General features: G+C 54.3%; 1 protein-coding gene across 1 annotated transcript; it reads right to left on the reverse strand.

Moving 5' to 3' along the window:
- Positions 1 to 7,973: 7,973 nt before the first annotated feature.
- Positions 7,974 to 23,317, reverse strand: SARS1 (seryl-tRNA synthetase 1). The gene is made up of 11 exons (XM_029069581.2): positions 23,089 to 23,317; positions 18,244 to 18,314; positions 17,056 to 17,136; positions 14,868 to 15,026; positions 13,743 to 13,886; positions 12,467 to 12,622; positions 11,680 to 11,901; positions 10,342 to 10,471; positions 9,641 to 9,798; positions 9,061 to 9,190; positions 7,974 to 8,397 (listed from the first exon to the last, which is right to left on the reverse strand). The coding sequence occupies exons 1-11, from the start codon at positions 23,222 to 23,224 to the stop codon at positions 8,240 to 8,242; spliced, it is 1,545 nt and encodes a 514-aa protein (XP_028925414.1). The 5' UTR covers positions 23,225 to 23,317; the 3' UTR covers positions 7,974 to 8,239.
- Positions 23,318 to 24,454: the final 1,137 nt, after the last annotated feature.

The following is a 24,454-nucleotide window of genomic DNA, read 5'->3' on the forward strand; positions in this document are numbered from 1 at the left end:
CGCTTTTTCTGAGGTCTTTGACCCATCGAGCACGTGTCTGAACTGGAAGTAGGGCAGTCCTGCCCAAAAGTAGGGCAGTTCTGCCCAGAAGCAGGGGGACGGACGAGTTGACCCCCGAGGGCCCTTCCAGCCAGTTTTGAAAAGCCCAGAGAGCGTGTCTCTCACTTACCTCCCGTAAGCTGCGGGGAGAAGGCTTGGGAACTAAACCATCTGCTAATTAGCCCTTCAATTGAGGTTGTGTAATTAAGACTTCCATTTCATTTGAAATTTCAATAAAACAGACGGATGGGGCTGCAGCTTTTGGTTTATTTTTCTCCTTTTTGTGGCTAAAAATAAGCATCATGCGTTTCCTCCTTGTGGAGAAGAAGGGAAGCCCAGGCAAAGTGGGGAAGCAGGAGAAGGAGCGGTGCCCTGAGAATGACTGAGCCCAGGGGGAGGCCGGGAGGGCAGGAGCGGGTTCGCGCCTGCTTCCCGAGTCACGGTTGGTTCTGGCCCCAGACAAGGCATCTCCTTTCATCTGCTGAGATCTCTAAAAGCTCTCTGCAAGCAGCCTGTGATCTCCCGCCCTTGGGGGGGAGGGTGCAGGGTGGAGGCGCAGACAGGAATGGCAACTCCAGCCGGGCCCTGTGCAAGTCGGCTACAGGCGGCGGTGGCCGCCGCGGTGGAGGCTGAGGTGGCGGCCTCCTCCCCTTGCCCCCTTTTGTACCCCAGACCCCGCCCAGACCCGATCGTCAGGACCCAGCCGGCTAGAGGGAATCGGTTTCAACCCAGTTAGACTCCTCTGGTTGGCTTCCCTCTGGTGCAGCCCCCTGGTCTGGAGGGAGCTGGGTCCCGGGAGAGCCGGGGGAAAGGGAGTGGGAGAGCTGGCCCTCACTGGCTCTCCGCCCAATCAGTCAGTGGTATTAACTGAGTATTTACTGAGGGGAGAGTGCTGTACTAAGTTCTTGGGAGTACAACAAGCAAAACATGTTTCCTGCCCTCAGGGAGGGAGACAGACAAAAATGACTTACAGGTAGAGGGAGCGGGCGGGAGACTGGGGCTAGTAGAGATAGTTGTGGGACTATGCCAGGTGAAATAGAAGAATAAGGAATTGAGTGGACAAACCAATTTACAGCCCTACAGAAGACCCCAGGAAGGGTACAGATACACAGTGCCAAGAGTCACTGTTGGGTTGACAAGACTTGAGATGTTTAGAATTCATCAGGGAGGGCTTCCTGGGGGAGGTGGGATTTTTTAGGAGGGCTTCAAAGAAGGGGAGAACTGTGGTCTGGAGGATTTGGGGCCAGGGAGAGAGGTGGAAAGGAGATCCAGGCTGCGAGAACAGTGTGAGCAAAGGGTCGGAGGTGGGAGAGTGGAGAGTTGAGAGTTGAGAGCGAGGGGTCACAGGTGGGTTGGGTTAAGTGTGAGGAGCAAGGAGCCCAGATTGGGACAAGCCAGGTGAAGAAAGCTGATGCATGAGATGAGGAAAGCAGGGAGAAGGCCTTGAAGCCACTAGAAAGGAGTTTCCGCTTGATGCAGAGGGAGATGAATCAATCAATCCATGGTATTTATTGATCACTTCCTATGTGCCGAGTACTGTACAAAGCACTTGGAAGAGTACAGTGCAACAGAGTTGGCAGTCATGTTCTCTATCCACAGCGAGCCTACAGTCTAGAGGGGGAGACAGGCAATAATATAAACAATTTATACTAATGACAGGATTTGTTAAGGGCTTACTAGGTGCCAAGTACTGTTCTAAGCGCTAGGGTAGATACGAGCTAATCAGTTTGGACACGGTCCCTGTCCCTCATGGGGCTCACATTCTTAATCCCCATTTTACAGATGAGGTTAATGAGGCACAGAGAAGTTAAGTGACTTGCCCAAGGCCACACGGCAGACAAATGGCAGAGCAGGTATTAGAACCCAGGTCCTTCTGACTCCCAATCCCATGCTCTATCCACTAGGACATAAGTACATAATGATGGGTAGACATTGAGAGTTTTTGAGGAAAGGGAAGATGTCTTGCAAGGCATTTCAGGAAGATGATCAGATCATCAATCAGTAGGAAGACTAAAGTGAAGTGGGGATGGGCCAGAGGCTAGGGGAGACCAGTGAAGAGGCCGATTCAGTAGTCTAACAGTAATACGATGCCTGAACCAGAACCGTGGCTGTTTGGCTGGAGAGGAAGGGGCGCATCTGGAAAACGTTGGATTTAGCCGTGCGTAGGAGCTGAAGGAGGATTTGAGAGCTGAAAGTCAGCGACGATCAATCGATGGTATTTATTGAGGGTTTACTGTGTGCACGGCACTGTACTAATCGCTTGGGAAAATAATGATAATGATGATGGTATTTGTTAAGCGCTACTATGTGCCAAGCACTGTTCTAGGCACTGGAGTAGAGCCAAGGTAATCAGGTTTTCTCACGTGGGGCTCATAGTCTTAAGCCCCATTTTACAGATGAGGTAACTGAGGCACAGAGAAGTTAAGTGACTTGCCCAAAGTCACACAGTGGACAAGTGACGGGGCCGGGATTAGAACCCACATCCTCTGACTCCCAAGCCCGTGCTCTCACCACCAAGTCACGCTGCTTCTTGTACAATACAATCAAACCGGTAGACGTGATCCTGGTCCGCAAGGAGCTTACAGTCTATAGGGGGTGAAAGACGTTAAAATAAATTACAGCTAGGGGAAATAGTAGTGAGTATTAAAGTGCATTAAAGAAGGGAGGGTGAATAGGGGAAACGAAGACTTAGTCGGGGAAGCCCTCTTGGAGAAGATGTGATTTTAGGAGGATGATACCATGGTGGAAGGCTTTTGGGACATGGAAGGTGATGATGTTTTCGATGGAGATGGGAAAGTTAGGAGAAGGAGGGGAGGATTTAGGAGGGAAGAGGAGAAGTTCAGTTTTAGATTGTTGAGTACGAGACGCTGGCAGGAAAATCCAAATGGGGAGGATGTTCTGGAGGCGAGAGGAAATGAGAGATGGTAAAGCGGGCAGATGGGTCTTCTAGAGGGACCAGGAAGCAGCACTGCGTCTGTGCCCACGATCCAGGGCTCTCTGCCCATTCTCCACTTGGAGAGCTTTGTTCCAGGGCCCCAGGGCAGAGGAATCGGGCCATCAACACCAACCCCATCATCTTCATCAGGCCAGGGCCCGGCTGGGGCCGTTCCTTAGCTGGCGCGGCTCTTCCGTCTGCTCTGATTTGTTGACTTCCAGGTTCTGTGGTCTTCTGGGGTGGAGAAGGCGAGATCTCAAAATTCCCCAGGAATGTCTGTGTCCCGGGGCGGGGGGGATGTGCCCCGCTGGGGGTTCAGGAAGCACAGTGAGCCGCCGCTGGGGTGGACAGGGAGGGACTTGTGAGGAGAGGGGAAGCGAGGAGGCCGCCGAGCCCTGGGATTCATCCTTCCCTGCCCTACCTGCTTGGGAGTTGCACATTTCTGTGTTTCCAACAAGAACCTGCCTGCAACAGCTCCCCCCCCCCCACCCTCGAGCTGGGCCTAGGCGCCTCTTAAAAGGGCAACGCCGGCGTGGGCGGCACAAACTTCACGAGGTGGGAGCTGGAGGCCGTGACCGCCCTCGTGGAGAGCCGGGGGAGCGGGGTCCCGGGGGTCCCGGGGAGACCCCGCCGGGGGCGGCTCGGGGGGCGGCGGCCGCAGGTCCCAACGTGCAGCTCCACGTTGCTCGCTGCCGTGTGGGGCCCGGGCCCGGCTCCGTCTGACAGACCTCATCCCGGGAGCTCCGCCAAGGCTGTCTGGGGCTGGGGGAGGCGGCAGGGGGACGGATGGCACCCAGCACCCGCGACAGCCCCCGGGATGGCAAGACCCTGGGGAGAGGGGGAGGCCCAGACCCTTCTGCCCCCCGAGACTCGTTTCCCCCGTTGGCAATGCGTGCGTGGGGGCGGGTGGGGGTGGGGAGAAAGGCACTGATTATTCACCTGGTATTATCTCCTTGTGGGCGGGGAATGTGTCTGTTTATTGTTACATCGTTCCCGCACAAGAGCTCAGTACGGTGCGCTGCACACAGTGAGCATTCAATAAATACGATCGAATGAATCGAATGCGTCTCTTTAGGCTCTCTATCGTTCTTCCAGCAACTGGCGCAGCCTCCGTGCAGCCACCCTGGTTTCTGGCCCAGCTCTCCCATCCTCCTGGGGGCCGGACTCTCCCGGGTGTGGTTCGGTCCCTCCCCGGAGGCAGGCCGAGGCAGGAGGTCGGCCGCCGAGCGGCTCTGCTCCGTCCGGACCTCTGAGGAGGTGGGAGTTCCCGGCTGTGGGAACCACGGGCCAGTGGGGGGCCTTGGGCTCCATGACTCACCCCCAACGGGTCAGGAGAGTTGTTCTGCCGGCTGCCAAGCAGCCGGGGCTGCATCGCCAAGGAGACGGGCAGGTTAAGGCATCAGGAATGAGGGAATAAACCGTGGGATGGCGGGAGCTGCCGGGGCCGGGACCCTGTCCCGGTACCGGGCGCCCGTTCCCACGTACCCCTCAATCTTCCCAGGATTAGGCCTGCGGTCCCCAGTGGGGATTTCCTCCCCAAGGGGACGGGTGGGCCCAAGACCAGGTGCAGGGAGCCTCCTGCTCGCTCCAGTTCCCGTGGTCTCTTCTCCCTCAACTGCCCGACCGAGAGAGGCAGGTGACCTGCGTTCTGCCCCCTGGACCAGACGGCTTTGGCCTGGAAGCTTGTGGAGATGAGGCCTCTGACCACTCCCCTAAGGAAGCCGGGTGCTCTCTCTCTCAAGGTGATCCCACCCACCCCCCAACTTGCATTTTGAAGAGAAGCAGCGTGGCTCAGTGGCAAGAGCCCGGGCTTGGGAGTCAGAGGTCAAGGGTTCTAATCCCGACTCCGCCACTTGTCAGCTGTGTGACTTTGGGCCAGTCACTTCACTTCTCTGGGCCTCAGTCACCTCATCTGTAAAATGGGGATTAAGACTGTGAACCCCATGTGGGACAACCCGATCACCTGGTATCCCCCCCCCCCCCAGCGCTTTGAACGGTGCTTGGCACATAGTAAGCCCTTAACAAATGCCATCATTATTATTTTGGTGTTGCCCCATCCCACGCTTTGCCCATAGCAGGGTTGGAGTGGCCCAGCCCGTGGAGTCAGGTCACAAGCACACGGCTGGCCCGGCTCTTTGTTACTTTGTACTCTCCCAAGTGCTTAGTACAGTCCCGTGTAAGTGCTTAATGAATACAATTGACTGCCTCTTTGGCACCACGCTGCAATTAGAACACCGCTGGGGCGCCGGGGCCAGGCGGCTCTGGCAAACTGGTTGGTTGAGGAGTGGAAGGGCGGGCTGGCATGCGGGGGTGCCAATCGCAGAGCCCAGCCCCCAGGGGTCGAGAGCCCCAGCAGCCTCTGCCCTCCCACACTGCTCTCATGGCCGTGGGCTCAGGAGGGAGGTGGAGCTCAGTTACCTCATCTGTAAAATGGGGATTAAAAGTGCGAGCCCCTCGTGGGACAACCTGATCACCTTGCATCCCCCCAGCGCTTAGAATAGTGCTTGCACATAGTAAGCTCTTAACAAATACCACCATTATTATGATTAGGAGAAGCAGCGTGGTTCAGTTGAAAGAGCCCGGGCTTGGGAGTCAGAAGTCATGGGTTCGAATCCCTCCTCTGCCACTTGTCAGCTGCGTGACTGTGGGCAAGTCACTTCTCTGTCCCTCACTTGCCTCATCTGTAAAATGGGGATGAAGACCGTGAGCCTCACGTGGTACAACCCGATTCCCCCGTATCTCCCCCAGCGCTTAGAACAGTGCTCTGCACATAGTAAGCGCTTTACAAATACCCACATTATTATTATTAGACTGTAAGCCCGTCGTTGGGCAGGGATTGTCTCTATCTGTTGTCGAATTGTATATTCCAAGCGCTTAGCACAGTGCTCTGCACATAGTAAGAGCTCAATAAATATTAGTGAATGAAGCTGGCGCCCCCTGGCGGCAGAGGTTGGGCCGGCTGGAGCAGTAGGCTGCTCGACGAAAGCAAAGCAAGTCTCTTCTCCATCTTGCGCCTCTGTTGGGCCGAAAGCAACCGCCCCCGAAAAAGAAGGGCAGGGCCCCGACCTGGCCTCCTGACCAGCGGAGCCCCTGAAACCCAGCACCCACCAGTTTTCCCCAAACCTCTAAGCTGCCTTTTCATCCGACCCAACGGCTACAGGAACGGGAATTCCAAGTCTCTTTGAATTTCAAATGGGAGGCTCCAGGGTGGCAGGCTTCTGTCCGGTTCCCGGGCTGCTTTGTGGTCCCGAGCTGGCTGGGCTCTGGCGAAAGGAAAGGGTGCCCCCGCCCCCCCATTCATCCCTTTGCCACCGCCCTTTCATGTGCGCTCCAAGGTTAGCCCGGGAGTCCCAGTGGCAAGATTAAGGGGCCAGCCCACGGTGCCACCCAGGGAGTCTACGGAAGACACCGGTAGCGGGGTGAGCAGCATGGCATAACCCAAAGGTCATGGGTTCTAATCCCATCTCCACTACTTGTCTGCTGTGTGGCCTTGGGCAAGCCACTTCACTTCTCTGGCCTCAGTCACCTCATCTACAAAATGGGGATGAAGACTGTGAGGCCCGGGCAGACCAGGGACTGTCGTCCAACCCAATTTGCTTGTCTCCATCCCGGCGCTTAGTACAGTACCTGGCACATAGTAAGCACTTAACAGATACCATAATTATTTCAAGCCCTCCACCCAACCCCTTTCAATTCTGCCTCTCACCACTCTAGGAGGGAGACCCCCAGGACCTAGCCCTAGGCCTGACCTGGACTCGCTGATCGACTGCCTGTCTGCCACTTCTTTGGTCCATCCGATTGAGGCCAGCGTAGTCACTCCCGGACTCTCCCTGCCTCACAGCACCATCCCAGAGATCAAACAGACAGGTCCTGGGAAGCCCTCTGGGCTCCCCAAGCCAACTGCTGGCTAGGGACAACCAAGATGTTATTAGACCCAAGGGCTTGGAGATGCAAGGATAAAAGGCCCGAGATAAACACAGCCCAGACACCTGCAGTCACCAGGGCTGGACTGGCAGGGAGGCAGTAGAGACTGTTGGCCCGCGGGGAGGGCGACCCTTGATGAGGGGTCCTCCCCATTATAAGCCTCAACCCTGGTAAGCGGGCCTTCCCCCCGACCTCCTGTGGAAAGGACTCAAACCTGTCAGGAGCAACAGGGAGGCAAAAGCAGCTGCTGGGAGGGAAGGGCTGAGTGCCACACCCATTTCATCTTCCACAGCAAGGCTCCGGGAGGAAGGAGAGGCAGGCCATACTCATCCCTCAGCTCTGCCCCCATCTCTCTAGGACAGCTCTCAGGGACATGATTATCTTGCATCTGCCCGAGTGCTGAATACAGTGCTTGGCATGCAGTAAATGTTTAAATATCACTATTAGTAGTAGTAGTAATAATTATGGCATTTGTTAAGCACTTACTATGTTCCAAGCACTATTCTAAGCGCTGGGGTAGATACAAGGTCATCAGATTGTCCCATGTGGGGCTCACAGTTTTAATCCCTATTTTACAGATGAGGTAACTTAGGCACAGAGAAGTTAAGTGGCTGGCCCAAGGTCACACAGCAGAGAAGTGGCAGAACGGAATTAGAACCCACATCCTCTGACTCCCAAGCCCCACTAAGCCATGCTGCTTCTCTACAGCTACTCTAGTAGTAACAGTTTTGTAATAGTAATATTAGCTAGAGGGGCCAGGGCTCGAGGCTGGTCTGATTTCTCCCATGCCAGCTGGATGCTCTTGAGAAAGGATTTCCATCATATTTGGTCTCTGGTCTCCCCCACTTGACTAACTCCCAGCAGAAGCTCTTTGACCAACTGGGTAAAGGGGTGAGAGGAGCTCTAGGTTGGCTAGTCACATGTCCAAGAGAAGAGGTTCCCTCCCCAATACCTGCAGCTACAGGAAGCCTTCCTCAACCAAGCTCCTGAGATCGGAGCCTTTACAGCGGAGAGCGGGGACCAAGCTGGGAGCAGGGAGGAAGGGAGGCAGGACAGATTCTGGGCAAGAGCAGAGTTGAGGAGATGACGGAGGGCTCCAGAGCAGCATGGGGCCTTCCCCACACATGCTTTATTACAGTGTTGCATCAGTCACCAGGGATAAAGTCCTGAGTCCCTGCAGAGACCCAGGAACCTTGGACAATGGAAGAGTGGATTGATTCCCTTTCCCCTTTGCAGCCAAGGGGCTGGAGGTTGGAGCGAGGCAGGGGCTGGACGCTCGGGTTCCGGCTCATGGCTGGCAGAGATGAGAGGTGATTGGCGGTTGGGGTTGTCGGTGGGAGCTCAGGCGTCGGTGACCTCCATGTTTTGCAGCCGACCCTCCAGGGCGCTGTCCCCTGCGGCTGCTTTCTTCTTGCCACCCTCGTGCTGCTTCTTCTGCTTCTTCGACGGCTCCTGGTCAATGGGGGCCGCTTTCACGAAAGGAATCAACTCCTGGAGATCTGGGAGGGAAACGACCCAGGTGAAGAGAGACATGACCAGGCTGGGCCCCTGCCAGGCCTCCTGAGGTCCAACGGCCAGCAGGCTGGGCCTCACTGCCCAGCCCCCAAATCCCCCATCTTCCACTTAGAGCTGGGTGTGGGCTGGAGAGGGGCAGCAGGAAACAAAGTATGTGTAGCACAGTGGAGGGATAGGTGCAAAGAGGTCAGGCCCATTCAGTGCCCCTCTAGCCATGGGCTCTCTGCGCCGCTAAGACATCATTTTGCCCGTACCACAGAGTTGCCCAGAAATGACACCTAAGTCCACCTCCACCCCTGCATTACATCCCAGAGTTCAGGCAGGGCTCGAGGCCAAGCTCCGGTTTCCTCGGCCCTGGAAGCTGAAATGCAGGGTGGCAAGTCCGGGGCCACAGAGGGAGGAAGGGAGGTGGTGATAGTCAATGACAATTTTTTCCTTTGAACCTTCAGCCTGTAGTTTCTGACTCTACCGCTTCTCACCATTTCCTTATCCAGACACCCTTTGGGTACAGCCAGCTCTCGAGGGCACAGGAGGTGGCAATAACGGACACCCGGCAGAGGGACAACAGTGGGTGGTGGTGGATGGACTTTCAGAGCGAGGGGTGAGCCCATCTACCAGGCAACAACCGAGTTGGCCAAGGTCCTTACCTGGTGGCATGAACTGCCTTAGCTTCTCGGGCACAATGATGCCCTTTTCCGTCTGGTAGTTCTCCAGGATGGCACAGATGGTGCGGGTGGTGGCACACATTGTGGCATTGAGCATGTGGACAAACTCCACCTGAGAGGAAGAGCATCTTCAAATAGTCGAAATCTCTCCTTCTGGCACCACTCCAAGGCTCAGAACCCACCCAGGGTAGCCTCAGCAGGCAGACTCTCGATGCCCAGCCTTTCCCCACAATTGGCATTTGGGCTTCGTTGTTTTATGAAGAGTTCAAGGGAGTTGTGTATGGGGGGGCATTAGGGTGCTAGGGGTGGGCTTGGGGGGCATGGTAAAGGGAAGATCTGGTTTGGGAGTTGAGTCTGTAGGGCAAGGGGTTCATCACAATTGATCCCAGCCTACTCTGGGAAGGTGACCCGTAGCCTGCTCTCCCAAACTGCAAGAGAAAATATCCTAGGGGAGCAAGGAAGCCCTGAACTGGTGAGCTCAGCAATGCCAGCCAATAATAGGGGACAGTAAGGGGCCCATCCCCAAGGCCAACCTTGGGGGTCCCAAGCCACCGCCACCCACCTTGTCCATCATCTTCTTGGTCTGCCCGTAGCGGATTCGCAGCCGCCGGGCCTGGTAGTCGGTGCAGTTGGAACAGGAAACCAACTCACGGAAAGCACCTGAGCCAGGGAACCAGGCCTCCAGGTCCAACTTCTTGCTGGCCGCATGGTTCAAGGAACCTGTGTGGGAAAAACCCAACAGTCAGAGGGAAGGATGAGGGGAAGTGGGACTGTGGATAGGGCAGTATCCTTCTGCCCTCCCCAAACCAGAGGAGCTGCAAGGGGCGATGTGGGGGAAGCCAGCTGCCTGGGAAGTCCTCCCTGCTCTGAGCAAGAGGCGGGTGGGAAGAGAGGGTTTATAGAGGGTCCACCACCCTGCCAGGCCCAACTCCCCAAATGTTTCCCTGCCTCTTCCTGGCAGAGCACTGGACCCCTCCAGGCGTTCACCTGCCCTCTGGAGAGCTGCAGACCACTGACTCATACAATTCCTGGCTCCCCGAATCCTCTCCCTCCACAGCTGCGGTTCTCCCAAGCCCCACACACTAGGGTGGGCACGGATTGGATGCCTCTGTGGCCAGCCCCGCAAACAAACTCCAGAAATGCACACTGACCCAGTAACGTTCGCTCAGGGTGTCCCCTGAGAGGGAAGGGTGTCAAGTTTTACTTAGCAGAACTAATCAGTCGGCCTGGGCAGGGGCACTTGGGCCCTGACGGGGTCGGTACCTGAGACGATATTCACGATGTGGTAGGGGATGCCCAGCGCCTGGTAGAATTCCTCCGCTGTGCCGATCATCTCGTCAAACATCTCCCAGGACTTGTTGTCGTGAGGTGATGAGTAGACAAACTGCTCGATCTGGGGGAGTGGTGGAGGTGCAAGGAGACTCACTCCTGAGCAGAGGCAGAGCTGTGGGCTTGGCCCCCCATCTCGCCCACCCCCAAGGGGAGCGGAGAAGGGAGATGAACCAGTCACTCCTGGAAATGGGGAGATGTGGGAGATGCAAGGTGCTGAACCAGAGCCAACCTTCTGGGGTTCTCCTCCTTCAGCCAAACAGGGGTGGTCAGGGGTTGGGGGAAGGAAGCAGCAGGAGAGACATAGGGAGGGGAGAAGGAGGATTGGAATGGCCCATCTACCTCTTCATCAAACAGAAACTCCTTGCCTTTGGCTTTAAAGCAGTCAGTTTGCTCTTCCCAACCCACCTCACCTGCCTGACCTCCTCCTACAACCCAGACCGCAAACACCGCTTCTCTACCGCCTACCTTCTCCATCTACTTCCAACTCATCTCTCTTGCCACTGACCGCTTGCCCGCATCCTCCCCTGGGCCTGGTACTCCCCTTCCCTTTCATATCCGTCAGACCACCCCTCTCCCTACGTTCAAAACCCTTCCAAAAAATCACAGTGGTCTTCCCTGACTGCATTGTCCTTTGCGCTTGAATCTGTTCCCCTTAAGAACTTGGATATTCACCCTTCCCCCAGCACTAAGTACAGACACATCTATAATTTCTCTCTCCCTCTAGTCTAATAAGGTCCTTGTGGGCAGGGATGATCTATAACTACTCTGTTGTATTGTACTCTCACAAGTGCTTAGTACAGTGCTCTGCTCACAGTAAGCCTCAGTAAATATCGCTGATTGCCTGGGGGCCTGGAAGGGGCACAGGCTTGGCCTGTAGCTTGCCCTTTCACCAGAAAGCAGGGAGGAAGACAGGGATAGTGGTGTGAGCGACAGCAGGCTGGGGGCAGAAGGTGAGGGCGGGGGGATCCTGAAGGACACCCAAAGCCTCTTTTCTCAGCTTGTAAGTGGGGCTTCCAATGGCCTCTCATTCTTCTCACAAAAATTTCTGCTCATTTCCCTTGGAGGGAGGGGAATTCACGCAGTCCGCTCCGATGTCCCTTCAGCTCTAGACGGAGGTCGGGCCGGAGATCTGGGCCTACCTGCAGGGCCGGGTCCACGTCCAGGGCTGGCTCTGTCACCGGTTTCCCCCCTCCCACGTTCCTCCGGCCGCCTACCCCGGTGCCCCCGGCTCCCCCGGTCCCAGTGCCCGGATGGCAGAGGGTGACTTACCTTCTCAAACTGGTGGACGCGGAAGATGCCGCGGGTGTCACGGCCATGGGAGCCCACCTCTTGACGGAAGCAGGTGGAGAGTCCGGCGTACTTGATGGGCAGGTCCTCGGGCCGCAGCCACTCGTCCCGGTGCAGCGCCGCGATGGGCTGCTCCGAGGTGGCGATCAGGTACTTCTCGTCGTAGGAGTTGTCGTCGGCCTTCTCGCTGCCCTTGCCGATCACCTGGCAGAGGAGAGAGGGCGGGAGCGCTCGGCCTCAGGCCGGGCAGGCAGTTTGGAGACAGGTCCGGGAACGTTTCTCACAGCCAAGATTGTTGGCGTAGAAAAGGAGAGCTCCTTAGTGTAGAAGATGGGGCTCGGGGATCAGAATTCAGCACTGCCCCAGTTGACTCCCCACTAGGGGTAGGATCTCTACCCAGTCTTCCCGATCAAATTCCTCATTTTCCATTTGTCACAGCCACGCCCAAAATCTCTTTGGAGGGGTTGGGGTGGGGGAAGATAGGATAGATTCTGGTTCCTTTTCACCCAAACCAGGAGTGACAGAGTGGTGGGGGAGGGTGAGAGGGAGCTATGGCCTGGACATTTCTGCTGCCACTCCTCCGAACAGACCCCAGGCCTACACATTGTCACCCCTTAGTGATCGCTCACAGAGTGCTACCTGAGTCAGAGGGAAGGGTGTGATGGCTTAATTAACGTAACTAATTAGCAAGAAGGCTGGTGCTTTGGCTGGGCAGGGGCTCCAGCCCCGGCCCTATCCTCTGTCCCTGCCTCTCCCCACGTCCGCTTACCTTGTAAAGCTCCTCATCAAACTGGCTGAGCTGAGCCACCTCCTGCATCACCTCCTTACGCATGAAGAACGGGGTGTAGATGGGGGTGTAGCCCCGGCTGCCCAAGGTGCGCAGGGCATACTGAATGAGTGCTTGCTCCAGAAACACCAGCACCCCCTGCCAGAAAAGAAGCCAGGTGACTCCGTTGGGTTCGGCGCTCCCCTTCCCCAAGCAAATCTGTCCCCAACCGGACTGCGGCTCAAGAGCCGCTGAGAAAATGGGGCAGAGAGAAACTGAGGCTGGAGACCAAACCAGAACCCCTATGCAAGCCGGGAAAAGGGAGGGGGAGGAGGGTTGGGAGCTGCTTTTTCATCACCACAACTCTGCTTCCTGCCCAGAGGGGCCCTATAGAGAGCAAGTGGAGGGAATTACCCAGAGTTCACTGCATCCATATAAGATTTCACAGGGCTCAAGATTATGTTTCCTTGGGTTTAACCCTAACCTGCCCCTCCTAGATCACCCACAGCTCTCCGAGATGCGTTCCCTTCAAGCCACGGCTCTGCTTAGGGACCGCAACTCCCATTTGGCCGAGGAGCCTGCCGGATTTGGGATCACTGGAGGGCCGAAGGGGTTAAACAGCGGGTGACGGCTTTTCAACAGTACTGGCGGTAATAGCCGATTACTTTCTCCCGAGATCATCTCTGGGGAACCAGCCATTTTGTAGAGGTCAGGAAACTAAGCCCCGGGCACCTCTCCATGCTGACCCGGTGGTACGGGACGCTGTCATAGCTGTGGGATAGCAAGCGGCAGATGTGAGGCAGGTTGGTGACCTCGTCCCAGCTGCCTGATGGGGCCTGCAGGGGTCAGGGGTCAGGGCAGGTGGCAGTTTGTTTGAACTGGCTGTGTTTAGAGCCAGCTGCCTCCTCAGCTTTCGGCTCAGGGCTCAACTGTGCCGCCGCTGGGGGTCCCTTGGGCGGCTTTTCATGGGGCCTCCTGAGAAAAGCTGCGCCCAGGCCCCTCGGCGAAGACCCTCACTACCACAGTTCACATGCCCAAAGTTCCTGCAGCCTCCCTCCACCCACTGGCTCACAATGTCCCACCGGCCTGGAACTCCTTTCCAATGCCAATCTGAACAGACCACAGATCTCTCTACCACCAAAGCCCTCCAATCAGCCTTCCCCAATCGACCCCCCCCGAAACCGAGTCCCACCTACCCAATCACCACCTCTAGCACTCACACATGGACTCATCAGGGCCACTATGGCTGTGGAAACCTCATTCCCCTCCTCAGACTCACCTTCAGAAAGTAGCCCCGGCTCCCAGCCACCACTGCCCCCTTCTCGCCTTCGAAGCCGTCCACCATGACCACCAGGTCCACGTGGGAGTACTTCTTTCGCACCGTACAGTCGCCCCAAACCTTTTCCACTTTGTTGTCGGCATCCTGGGCGGACAGGGGGCCAGGAGAGAACGACATGAAACCCCTGACTCGGACTCTGGCAAACCCCACCACCCTGTCGCCCCCTGCTACGAGAGGCCTGCATGGGGTGCCCTTCCTGGGCTCTGTTCCCCAAAGTGGGGATTCCTGGATGGAACTGCTGCCTGAGACTGAGTTTCATGGGAAGGTCCTGGGAAATGGGGGAGGGGGACTAGGATTTTTCAAGCAAGATCTGTAGTTTCCCTCTGCTTTTACCCTTTTAAATGATTTTACCACCCTTCCTGAAAAGCTTCCACCAGGCCACTTCCCGGGGACAATCGGTAGTGAGGAGGGCGGGAGTGCTGGTGAGAATGCCACCTCTGTCTCTCAGATCTCATTAACCCGGGGGGCCTTAGGGAGGGCAGGCTCGGAGCCCTGACCCCCAGCGCGCGCCCCGCTCCACTGCCTCTTGCTCTCTCGGCCTGGGAGAGTTCGCCGCCGGGGAACGAGAATGAAAGAAGCGCAGATGGGCCTTGCCAAGACCCTGGTGTCGCTGGCGGAACAAAAGCTGAGCTCAGAGCAGCTTTGTGTTCTGGGGGCCCTGGCTCTGCAGGCAGGCAGGCAGGCACTATTTGTCATGTAGATTTCCCTTCAACCTGCAGCTTTTCGGCAGCTCCTCCAGCGGGGTGTGGGCGAGGGGGTTAGGCCCGCTAAAAATACCCTCCCACAAAACTTTTTGCTACCATGGGCAACCGGCGGGCTGAGTTCACCACCGCCTTGCCTCATCGGGACGACTTGGGTCTCCGTGGGCCTGCTGCTCCCACTCTCTCACCCCAGGCGAGAAGTGGATCAGACGGCCCAGGCTCCTGATTGGGGGGAAGAAGAAACGCCGAGAGCAGCCCAGAGAGAGCCCCGTGGAGGCCCCAGGGTTTACTGTCCCGCCCGGCCGGCTCCGGTGTTGAGAGGCAATGCCGCTGCCCTCCCCACCCATCGCTCGTGAGGGCCCACCTCGTCGTTACTGATGGGCACGGAGGGGTGCAGGAGATTCCCGATCTCTCGGAGGCTCTCGAACCGCTCCGCTTCCAGCTTCTGCCGTTCTCCGTCGCATTTTAAGATGGCTTCATCGATGAGCAGGCGGACTTTTTTGATCTGTGAGACTTTCAGACCCTGCCGAGCAATAAATCCAGCCTGATGAGACTGCTTGTGACCTCCCACTGCCCTCTGAGAGGGGGAGGTGAAATCACTTTGAAAGTTCAAAATGATCAGTCCCTCTCCCCAGCCACAGGGGCCCCGAACCCGCGATGGGCTGACTGGCTTACAAACGAGAATGGCTCCCGCTGGAAGAAAGACGCTTTCATACCGGCACCCCTTTCTATTCAGTCAAGAGTATTTTTTATTGAGGGCTTTCTGTGCCCTCAGCCTTGAACTAAGCGCTTGGGAGAGTACAACAGGGTTAGCAGACCCAAGCATATTCATTTCCAATCTTAATCTGAGGCACTCTGGAGGCCTGAGAAGACCGCTCCCCCCCCACCCCCAACTCATTCTCACATTACTTCTTGGGAGTTGGGAGGGCAGGGAAACTGAGGCCCAGGGAGATTAGGCATCTTGGCTTTGGGTCACTCGGTGAGCGGATGGAAAGAGGAGTAGAACTCAGGTCTCCTCACTCTCAGCCACAACCACGAGAGGGCCTTAGGAACCTAAGCCATCCAATTTGGATTTTTCTGGGCCGAGCAGGTGTCCGTCCCATCCCTGAAGCATGCTCTGGCATTTTTTTTTTCCTTTGGGGGAGGGGGAGAGGCATGAAGCCCAGGGTGGCACGAGCCTGCTCAAAGCTTCTCCAATTGTATGAATGCACTTTCCATCCCTCCTGACCCCGGGTGCTGGAATTTGAGAAGGGAAATACAGCAGCTGCACGTGGGGGCCATGACCCAACAGAAGGGGGGAGACTTTGCTCTGAGCCCCAGTGATTCAGGGTACAGGCTTTCTCCCACTTGTGCAAAGGCTGATGCATGCAAGAGTGTCTCCTCCTTGGGGTCCCTTCAGCTCAGGATTGGGCGAGGGTCTGTTGCCTTACTCTACCCATTCCACCCTCCATCTCCCGAGCCCCCCTAGACGTCCGGTTATTGCCACATTCCCTGGGCATCTGGAGCACCTTCTCTCAATTCTGTCAAGTAACCATTAGATCTGGTCCAAATCCCCCACCTCTGGGCAGTGAAGAGAGTGTGGGCTGTAGCTGCCCAGTAAAGCTACACATTCAACGTGGCTCAGTGGAAAGAGCCCGGGCTTGGGAGTCAGAGGTCATGGGTTCTAATCCCGGCTCCGCCGCTTGTCAGCGATGTAACTTTGGGTAAGTCACTTAACTTTTCTGTGTCTCAGTTCCCTCATCTGTAAAATGGGTATTAAGACTGTGAGCCCCACGTGGGACAACCTGATCACCTTGTATCCCCCCAGTGCGTAGAACAGTGTTTTGCACATAGTAAGCGCTTAAGAAATACCATCATTATTATTATTCAGCTGCCTCTAGTAAAGAGGCTGGAGGGTGGGTGGGCCCGGGCAGTGGGGACGATGACCCTCACAGCTTACCTTGCTTGTCCCAGGTCTTTGACATAGTCTGAGATTCCAGTCAAGCCTCCAAAGCCCCAACGTGGAGGCTCTCTGACCCATTCACTCTCAGAAGCCTGTCCCTCCTGGTCTCTACACCCGCCATCCCTGTCCCCCTTTTCACCCCACACTCAAAGGGAAAAGCTGGCAATAGTAATAATGTTGGTATTTGTTAAGCGCTTACTATGTGCAGAGCACTGGTCTAAGCGCTGGGGTAGATACAGGGTCATCAGGTTGTCCCACGTGGAGCTCACAGTCTTCATCCCCATTTTACAGATGAGGGAACTGAGGCACAGAGAAGTGAAGTGACTTGCTCACAGTCACACAGCTGACAAGTGGCAGAGCGGGGATTCGAACCCATGACCTCTGATTCCCAAGCCCAGGCTCTTTCCACTGAGCCACAATATTAGAGGCCACAGCAGTAGGAAAGTAGGGAGAGAGTTTAGGATTTTCTCTAAAAGGACGAGAGAAAGTCCGACTGGGTGGGGATGAGATGTCGAACTTCCAGTCTAGGAACAAGCAATTAAAACAAAAAACAAAACAAAAAAACAAAACTATTCAGCTGGACCCTAGGAAATAAGAAAGATTCACATACGGATAAAATGTCTGCACTGAGGTCATCCAGTTTCAGAGCATTCTCCGGTATGGATTCTTCACCACCCACTGGCTCTTTTTTCTGCGGGGAGAGAGAAACTCAAGTCAATAATGTCGGGAGAGGAAAGAGTAGCCCAATCTCACAAGTAGAGATCTCTGGGTCCATGGGGCCAGGCTGGGATGAAGGCCCCCACCCTGCTGGAGCTGAGTCCCCAGGACTAGGATAGAGCCAGGAAAAACTGTGGGATTTAATGCCAATTAATTTCCCCAAATCCATCTTGAAACTACTAATGGTTTTCAGTTGCACAAATTTCTGGGGTAATACATTTCAAATTATTGCATTAGAAAACCTTCTTCCCTGGGATGGTTTTAAAGATTCAGTGAGTGCCCTTGGTCCTGGCACAATGGAATTTGGTGAACATCAATACCCTGTTTGCCCTGCCCATACACTTCATGTTTTGGCTGACTTCGGCCCTGCTGTGGTTCAGTGGTGAGAGCACCGCTCTGGTAACCAGTAGACCTGGGTTCTGGAACTGGCTCGGCCTGGAGTCAGCTAACGTGGGTGAAGACAGCACGAGCACTCCACAGTGGGCTGCTCCTCTGCTCGTTACACCCCAGTCCCCAGCCTGAACACAATCGACGAGGCCGAGAGAGAGAGAGCGAGTGTTGCTATGCCAGTCACAACCACTTGAATCAATTCCTACACATACGTTGCCCAAAACCCGTTATTCCTGAGGAGAGATGTCATCACATGTAAACTTCAATCATATCCCCTTTCACTCTCAGCCTTTCTAAACACGCTCTCTGCCCTCATTTAGGAGCTGCTCACTCCCAGACCACTCTGGTGGCTCTGCTGGGCTGGGTGTTAGAGGTCCTGGATTTCCATCTCAACTCTGCCACTTACCTCTTGTGGAACCACAAGCTAGTCACTGCACTTTTGTGGGCCTCAGGTGGCTCACCTGAAAATGGGGATTCAAAGGAGGTTCTCCCTGCCACTTCGACTCGAGTCCCATGTGGGACAGGGATTGGGTCTGACCTGATTATCCTGTATTTATTCCAGTGCTTAGAACAGTGCCTGGCCTAGAGTAAGGGCTTAATAAATGTTATTATTGTTGTTGTTATATTATGTTGAGCTAATCCCCAACCACTTCCATTTCACCTGTCCGGGATGTTCCCTGGCCTCCATTACCTTCATTTTCTCTCCAATTGTCTTGCTGCATAGGTTCTTCAGTTTGTTCAAGTTGTCAGCCCGAAATCTGCCTACGAAGAAAAGATTCAAGGACAATTAAACCAGGCTGGTAGGATGAAAAGAATTTGGAGTGGACACTCTATCTCAAGGGATGCTGTTGGTAAGGAGAGCTGATTTCAACTGTCAATCAGTTCTCACTGATTAAATGTTAAATATTGAGGAAAATGGCAGGCTTGTCGATGATGAAAAAATAATACTCTACAGCAAAACCCCGTATGAAGCTAATTTGTGAATCATCATTTCAATACCTGCACTCCCCTAAATCCTTAAAGTGTGGTTTCCATTTGCCTAGACTCAACCCAAAGGTAGGTTCTGATTTCAATAAGATGATTTTGCTCTACACTGTATTTTGTCTCTTATGTGTGTTATAAAGAGCAGGGGGGGGATTATACTTCTTGTTTCCTACCCAAAATGAAAGAGATAAAAAGACAAAGTAAGCAGAAGGACAGGAAAGCCAGACTAAAAAAAGGCAGAAACCCAAACTAATAGGAAACACACTGATACACACACAAATATAAGCATATAATAATAATAATAATAATAATAATGTTGGTATTTGTTAAGCGCTTACTATGTGCAGAGCACTGTTCTAAGCACTGGGGTAGATACAGGGTAATCTGGTTGTCCCACGTGAGGCTCACGGTTAATCCCCATTTTACAGATGAGGTAACTGAGACAGCAAAAAAGGATACACTGGGACACAAACACACAGGGGTAACTGGAAAAACTGCCGATTTAAGATACTGACCACTATATTATTTTAAAATGTTATTTAAAAAAATGTATTAAAAGCCTGAAACCTCAAGAACTCCTTACTTACGAGGCAATGTCTCATAATCCTTCAGCATTTGTACATTTTTTTCATACATTCAGGCAGCCTAAAGGAATTACTCATTTCCCCTCTATCACATCTCCATTTTGCAGATGGAGAAACTGAGAAGCGAAGACTTCGATAAGCTTGTCCCGAGTCACACAGCAAGTGCTGATTCTATGACTCTGGACTTTTGGTCAGTGGAACAGAATGACCCGGCCCTTTGGTTTCCTAAGCATAATTCACTTAGTAAGCTCTTGACTTCCATTATGATTGCTGATGATCACCAAATTACCCAGGGTAGGAAGCCTTGGGGATGGGGAACCTGCAAATGGGGAACCTGAGGTGAAATGTTAATTGCCTTGGGCCCCCATCCCTCTTCTGAGTCTTGGGAAACCACAGTCTTGGGAGCTGGCGATCAAGGCACCCATCGACTCTCAAGGAATCCTGAACCCAGCTGGTTGCAGATCTATTGCATCAGATTCAATGAATCACTGCGTCCTTAGCTGCATCCTCCGAAATAGTGCTCTCCTTGGGCCAGACCCAACAGAGACAGCTTCTCAAGATTCGTCTGGCTTGGTGGAAGGAAACGATGACCCCGGAGACTGGGACTGTCCTTCAAAGACCGCAGGATCCTTCTACACTCACCGCCAGAGAGTTCCCACTCCAAAGGCACAACGAAAGGACCTGAATACTTAACACGAGACTCACTTCCTCTACCCCAGACCTGTTGCAAGTCCAGGTCTTCCATGGAAAGGGTCGTTTTGCACCTTTTAATGAGCATGTTCCAAGCCCGGTGTCTGGGGGTCTCCCTTTCCCAAGCCCTCAGCAAGGTGGGGTTCACTTGGAATCTACTGTAGGAAGGGGAGGGAAGAGGGAGGCTTGGCAGCTCTGAACTGGTACAAGGGAATTCCATCTCCCACCTGGTTCTCTACCCGGATTGGGCAGATGGAGCGCTCCTGTGGCAATTAATGCTATTTTCTGAGCGATTACTATGTGCCAAGCACTGTTCCACACGCTTGGGAGAGTATAATACAATACAGAATTAGCAGAAACATTCCCTGCCCATAACGAGAAGACTGGGAAAGAAGCAGCGTGGCTTATCGGAAAGAGCCCAGGCTTGGGAGTCAGAGGTCGTGGATTCTAATCCCCGTTCCGTTACTTGTCAGCTGTGTGACCTTGGGCATGTCACTTAACTTCTCTGTGCCTCAGTTACCTCATCTGTAAAATGGGGTTGAAGACGGTGAGCCCCACATGGGACAACCCGATTACCTTGTATCTACCCCAGTGCTTAGAACAGTGCTTGGCACTTAACAAATACCAACATTATTATTAGCTGTGTGACTTTGGGTAAGTCACTTCACTGTGCCTCAATTCCCTCATCTGTAAAATGGGGACTGTGAGGCCCACGTGGGACAACCTGATGACCTCATATCTACCTCAGCACTTAGAACAGTGTTTAGCACATAGTAAGTGCTTAACAGCAACATTATTATTATAATCAGCCGTGTGACTCTGGGCAAGTCATTTCACTGTGCCTCAATTCCCGCATCTGTAAAATGGGGAGTAAGACCGTGAGCCCCATGTGGGACAACCTGATGACCCTGTATCTATCTCAGTGCTTAGAACAGTGCTTGGCACATAGTAAGTGCTTAACAAATCTCTGACCTCCCTTCCTCCTCTCTCGCCCCGCTCCGGTCTATTCTTCACTCCGCTGCCCGGCTCATCTTCCCGCAGAAACGATCTGGGCATGTCACTCCCCTTCTTAAACAACTCCAGTGGTTGCCTATCGACCTCCGCTCCAAACAAAAACTCCTCACTCTAGGCTTCGAGGCTCTCCATCACCTTGCCCCTTCCTACCTCTCCTCCCTTCTCTCTTTCTACCGCCCACCCCGCACGCTCCGCTCCTCCGCCGCCCACCTCCTCACCGTCCCTCGGTCTCGCCTATCCCGCCGTCGACCCCCGGGTCACGTCCTCCCGCGGTCCTGGAACGCCCTCCCTCCTCACCTCCGCCAAACTGATTCTCTTTCCCTCTTCAAAACCTTACTTAAAAATCACCTCCTCCAAGAGGCGTTCCCAGACTGAGCTCCTCTTCCCCCTCTACTCCCTCTGCCATCCCCCCTTTACCTCTCCGCAGCTAAAGCCTCATTTTCCCCTTTTCCCTCCGCTCCTCCACCTCTCCCTTCCCATCCCCACAGCACTGTACTCGTCCGCTCGACTGTATATATTTTCGTTACCCTATTTATTTTGTTAATGAATTGTACATCGCCTTGATTCTATTTAGTTGCCATTGTTTTTACGAGATGTTCTTCCCCATGACACTGTTTATTGCCATCGTTCTTGTCTGTCCGTCTCCCCCGACTAGACCGTAAGCCCGTCAAACGGCAGGGACTGTCTCTATCTGTTGCCGACTTGTTCATCCCAAGCGCTTAGTACAGTGCTCTGCACATAGTAAGCGCTCAATAAATACTATTGAACAAATACATTATTATTATAATGATAGGGAGTTGGCAAAGAGGCAAGGGAATTTTTTTCCCTCCTTGTCTGCTTCAAGATCCCTATGGGGCAGGGAAGCAGCGTGGCTCAGCGGAAAGAGACCGGGCTTGGGAGTCAGGGGTTATGGGTTCGAATCCCTGCTCTGCCACTTGTCAGCTGTGTGGCTGTGGGCAAGTCACTTCACTTCCCTGTGCCTCACTTCTCTCATTTGTAAAATGGGGATTAAGACTGTGAGCCTCACATGGGACAACCTGATGACCCTGTATCTCCCCAGCGCTTAGAACAGTGCTCTGCACATAGTAAGCGCTCAACAATAGAAACATTATCCCCCGATTAGACTGAAAGCCTGTCATTGGGCAGGGATTGTCTCTATCTGTTGCCAAATTGTCCATTCCTAGCGCTTAATACAGTGCTCTGCACATAGGTCATAGGTTCGAATTCTGGCTCTGCCACTTGTCAGCTGTGTGACTGTGGGCAAGTCACTTAACTTCTCTGTGCCTCACTTACCTCATCTGTAAAATGGTGATTAACTGTAAGCCTCACGTGGCACAACCTGATTATCCTGCATCTACCCTAGCGCTTAGAACAGTGCTCTGCACATAGCACGCTTAACAAATACCAACATTATTATAGTAAGCGCTCACTAAATACTGTTGTCAGCTGTGTGACAGTGGGCAAGCCACTTAACTTCTCTGTGCCTCAGTGACCTCATCTGGAAAATGGGGATGCAGACTGTGAGTCTCACGTGGGACCCCCTGATGACCCTGTATCTACCCCAGCTCTTAGAACAGTGCTCTGCACATGGTAAGCACTTAACAAATACCAACATTGTTATTATTATTACCTCATCTGGAAAATGGGGATGAAGACTGTGAGCCTCACTTGGGACCACCTGATGACCCTGTATCTCCCCCAGCGCTTAGAACAGTGCTCTGCACATAGAGAAGCAGTGTGGCTCAGCGGAAAGAGCCCGGGCTTGGGAACCAGAGGTCATGGGTTCGAATCCCGGCTCTGCCCCTTGTCAGCTGGGTGACTGTGGGCAAGTCACTTCCCTTCTCTGGGCCTCAGTGACCTCATCTGTAAAATGGGGATGAAGACTGGGAGCGCCACGTGGGACAAACTGATGACCCTGTATCTCCCCCAGCGCTTAGAACAGTGCTCTGCACGGAGTAAGCGCTTAACAAATACCAACATGATGATTCTTAGTAGTAAGCGTTCAATAAATACTATTGAATGAATGAATGAATGAACTTGACAGCTCCCGCATGCGCAGTGCAGCGCGCCGGGCCTCGGCTCCGCCGAGAAGGTCCGCAGGGAGCATGCGCGGCGGGGCCTCACGCCCTTGGGGAGGGGAGGGCAGGGGGTGCCACGCGCGTGAGCGGAAGGGCAGAGGGGCTCGCGCGCCCCCTGGGGGCGGGGCAGGGGCAGGAGGGGGTTGGGGAGCGACCGGAAGTTCCCCGCCACCGCCCGCCACCTACATCGCCTCCACTCGCCATCCGCCCGCACCAGCTGGTCCACCAGCCCCGGGTCCTTGAAGCGCTTCTCTTGCGTCGCCCGCACCAACGCCGGGTCTCCACCCTTGTCGACGCGGAACAGGTCTAGGTCCAGCACCATCTTTCCTCCAAGTCCGACCCGACCAGACGCTGACGGGACCCGTGGACGGAGAGAGACTCACTGCGCCTGCGCCCCGGGGGGGCGGGGCGAGGGGATGACGTCGTCTGAGTGGATATGGCGTGGTGCGCATGCGCGACAGAGCGGCGCCCACGTGGACCCGAAGAGCTTTTTCCCAGTCGGCGCCTGCGCAGTAGCCAATAGGGAGCAATCGCGTGTTGGACCAACTCATCATCACCTTCCCTTTCCAGGCCGGCTACTAAGTCCAAGCATGGGCTTGGGAGTCAGAGGTCATGGGTTCGAATCCCGACTCTGCCACTTGTCAGCTGTGTGACTGTGGGCAAGTCACTTCACTTCTCTGGGCCTCAGTTGCCTCATCTGTAAAATGGGGATTAACTGTGAGCCTCACGAGGGACAACCTGATGACCTTGTATCTCCCCCAGCGTTTAGAACAGTGCTCTGCACATAGTAAGTGCTTAACAAATACCACCATTATTATTATTCCTTGTCCTCAGTGGTTGGTATTTGTATTTGTTAAGCGCTTACTATGTGCAGAGCACGTTCTAAGTGCTGGGGTAGATACAGGGTAATCAGGTGGTCCCACATGAGGCTCACAGTTAATCCCCATTTTACAGATGAGGTAACTGAGGCACAGAGAAGTTCAGTGACTTGCCCACAGTCACACAGCTGACAGGCAGAGCCGGGAGTCAAACCCATGACCTCTGACTCCGAAGCCCAGGCTCTTTCCACTGAGCCACGCTGCTTCCCATGCCCAGGTCTGTGAATAATAATGAGGATATTTGTTCAGCGCTTATTCTGTGCCCGGCACTGTACTAAGCACTGGATACCTGCAAATCGCGTTGGACACAGTCCCTGTCCCACATTGGGCTCACAGTCTTAGTCCCCATGTGACAGATGAGGTAACAGCGTGGCTCAGTGGAAAGAGCCCGGGCCTGGGATTCAGAGGTCATGGGTTCTAATGCTGCTCTGCCACTTGTCAGCTATGTGACTGTGGGCAAGTCATTTAACTTCTCTGTGCTTCAGTTACCTCATCTGTAAAATGGGGACTAAGACTGTGAGCCCCATGTGGGACAAGCTTGTATCTACCTCTCTGCCCCTGTCCTCTCCCCTTCCCTTCAGGCTCGTATCTCCTCCTGCCGCCAAGACGTCTCTACCTGGATGCCTGCCCGCCACCTAAAGCTCAACATGAGCAAAACTGAGCTCCTTATCTTC

The sequence above is a fragment of the Ornithorhynchus anatinus genome, chromosome 7 (genome assembly GCF_004115215.2).
Source record: "Ornithorhynchus anatinus isolate Pmale09 chromosome 7, mOrnAna1.pri.v4, whole genome shotgun sequence".
Lineage (NCBI taxonomy): Eukaryota > Metazoa > Chordata > Mammalia > Monotremata > Ornithorhynchidae > Ornithorhynchus > Ornithorhynchus anatinus.

Excerpts from the sequence above, each read along its gene's own strand:
- SARS1 (XM_029069581.2), bottom strand. The coding sequence starts at position 23,224 with ATGGTGCTGGACCTAGACCTGTTCCGCGTCGACAAGGGTGGAGACCCG. Across the intron at positions 11,902-12,466 it reads TTGATGAGGAGCTTTACAAG|GTGATCGGCAAGGGCAGCGA; the intron begins GTAAGCGGACGT and ends CTCCTCTGCCAG. Across the intron at positions 9,799-10,341 it reads CATCGTGAATATCGTCTCAG|GTTCCTTGAACCATGCGGCC; the intron begins GTACCGACCCCG and ends TTTCCCACACAG.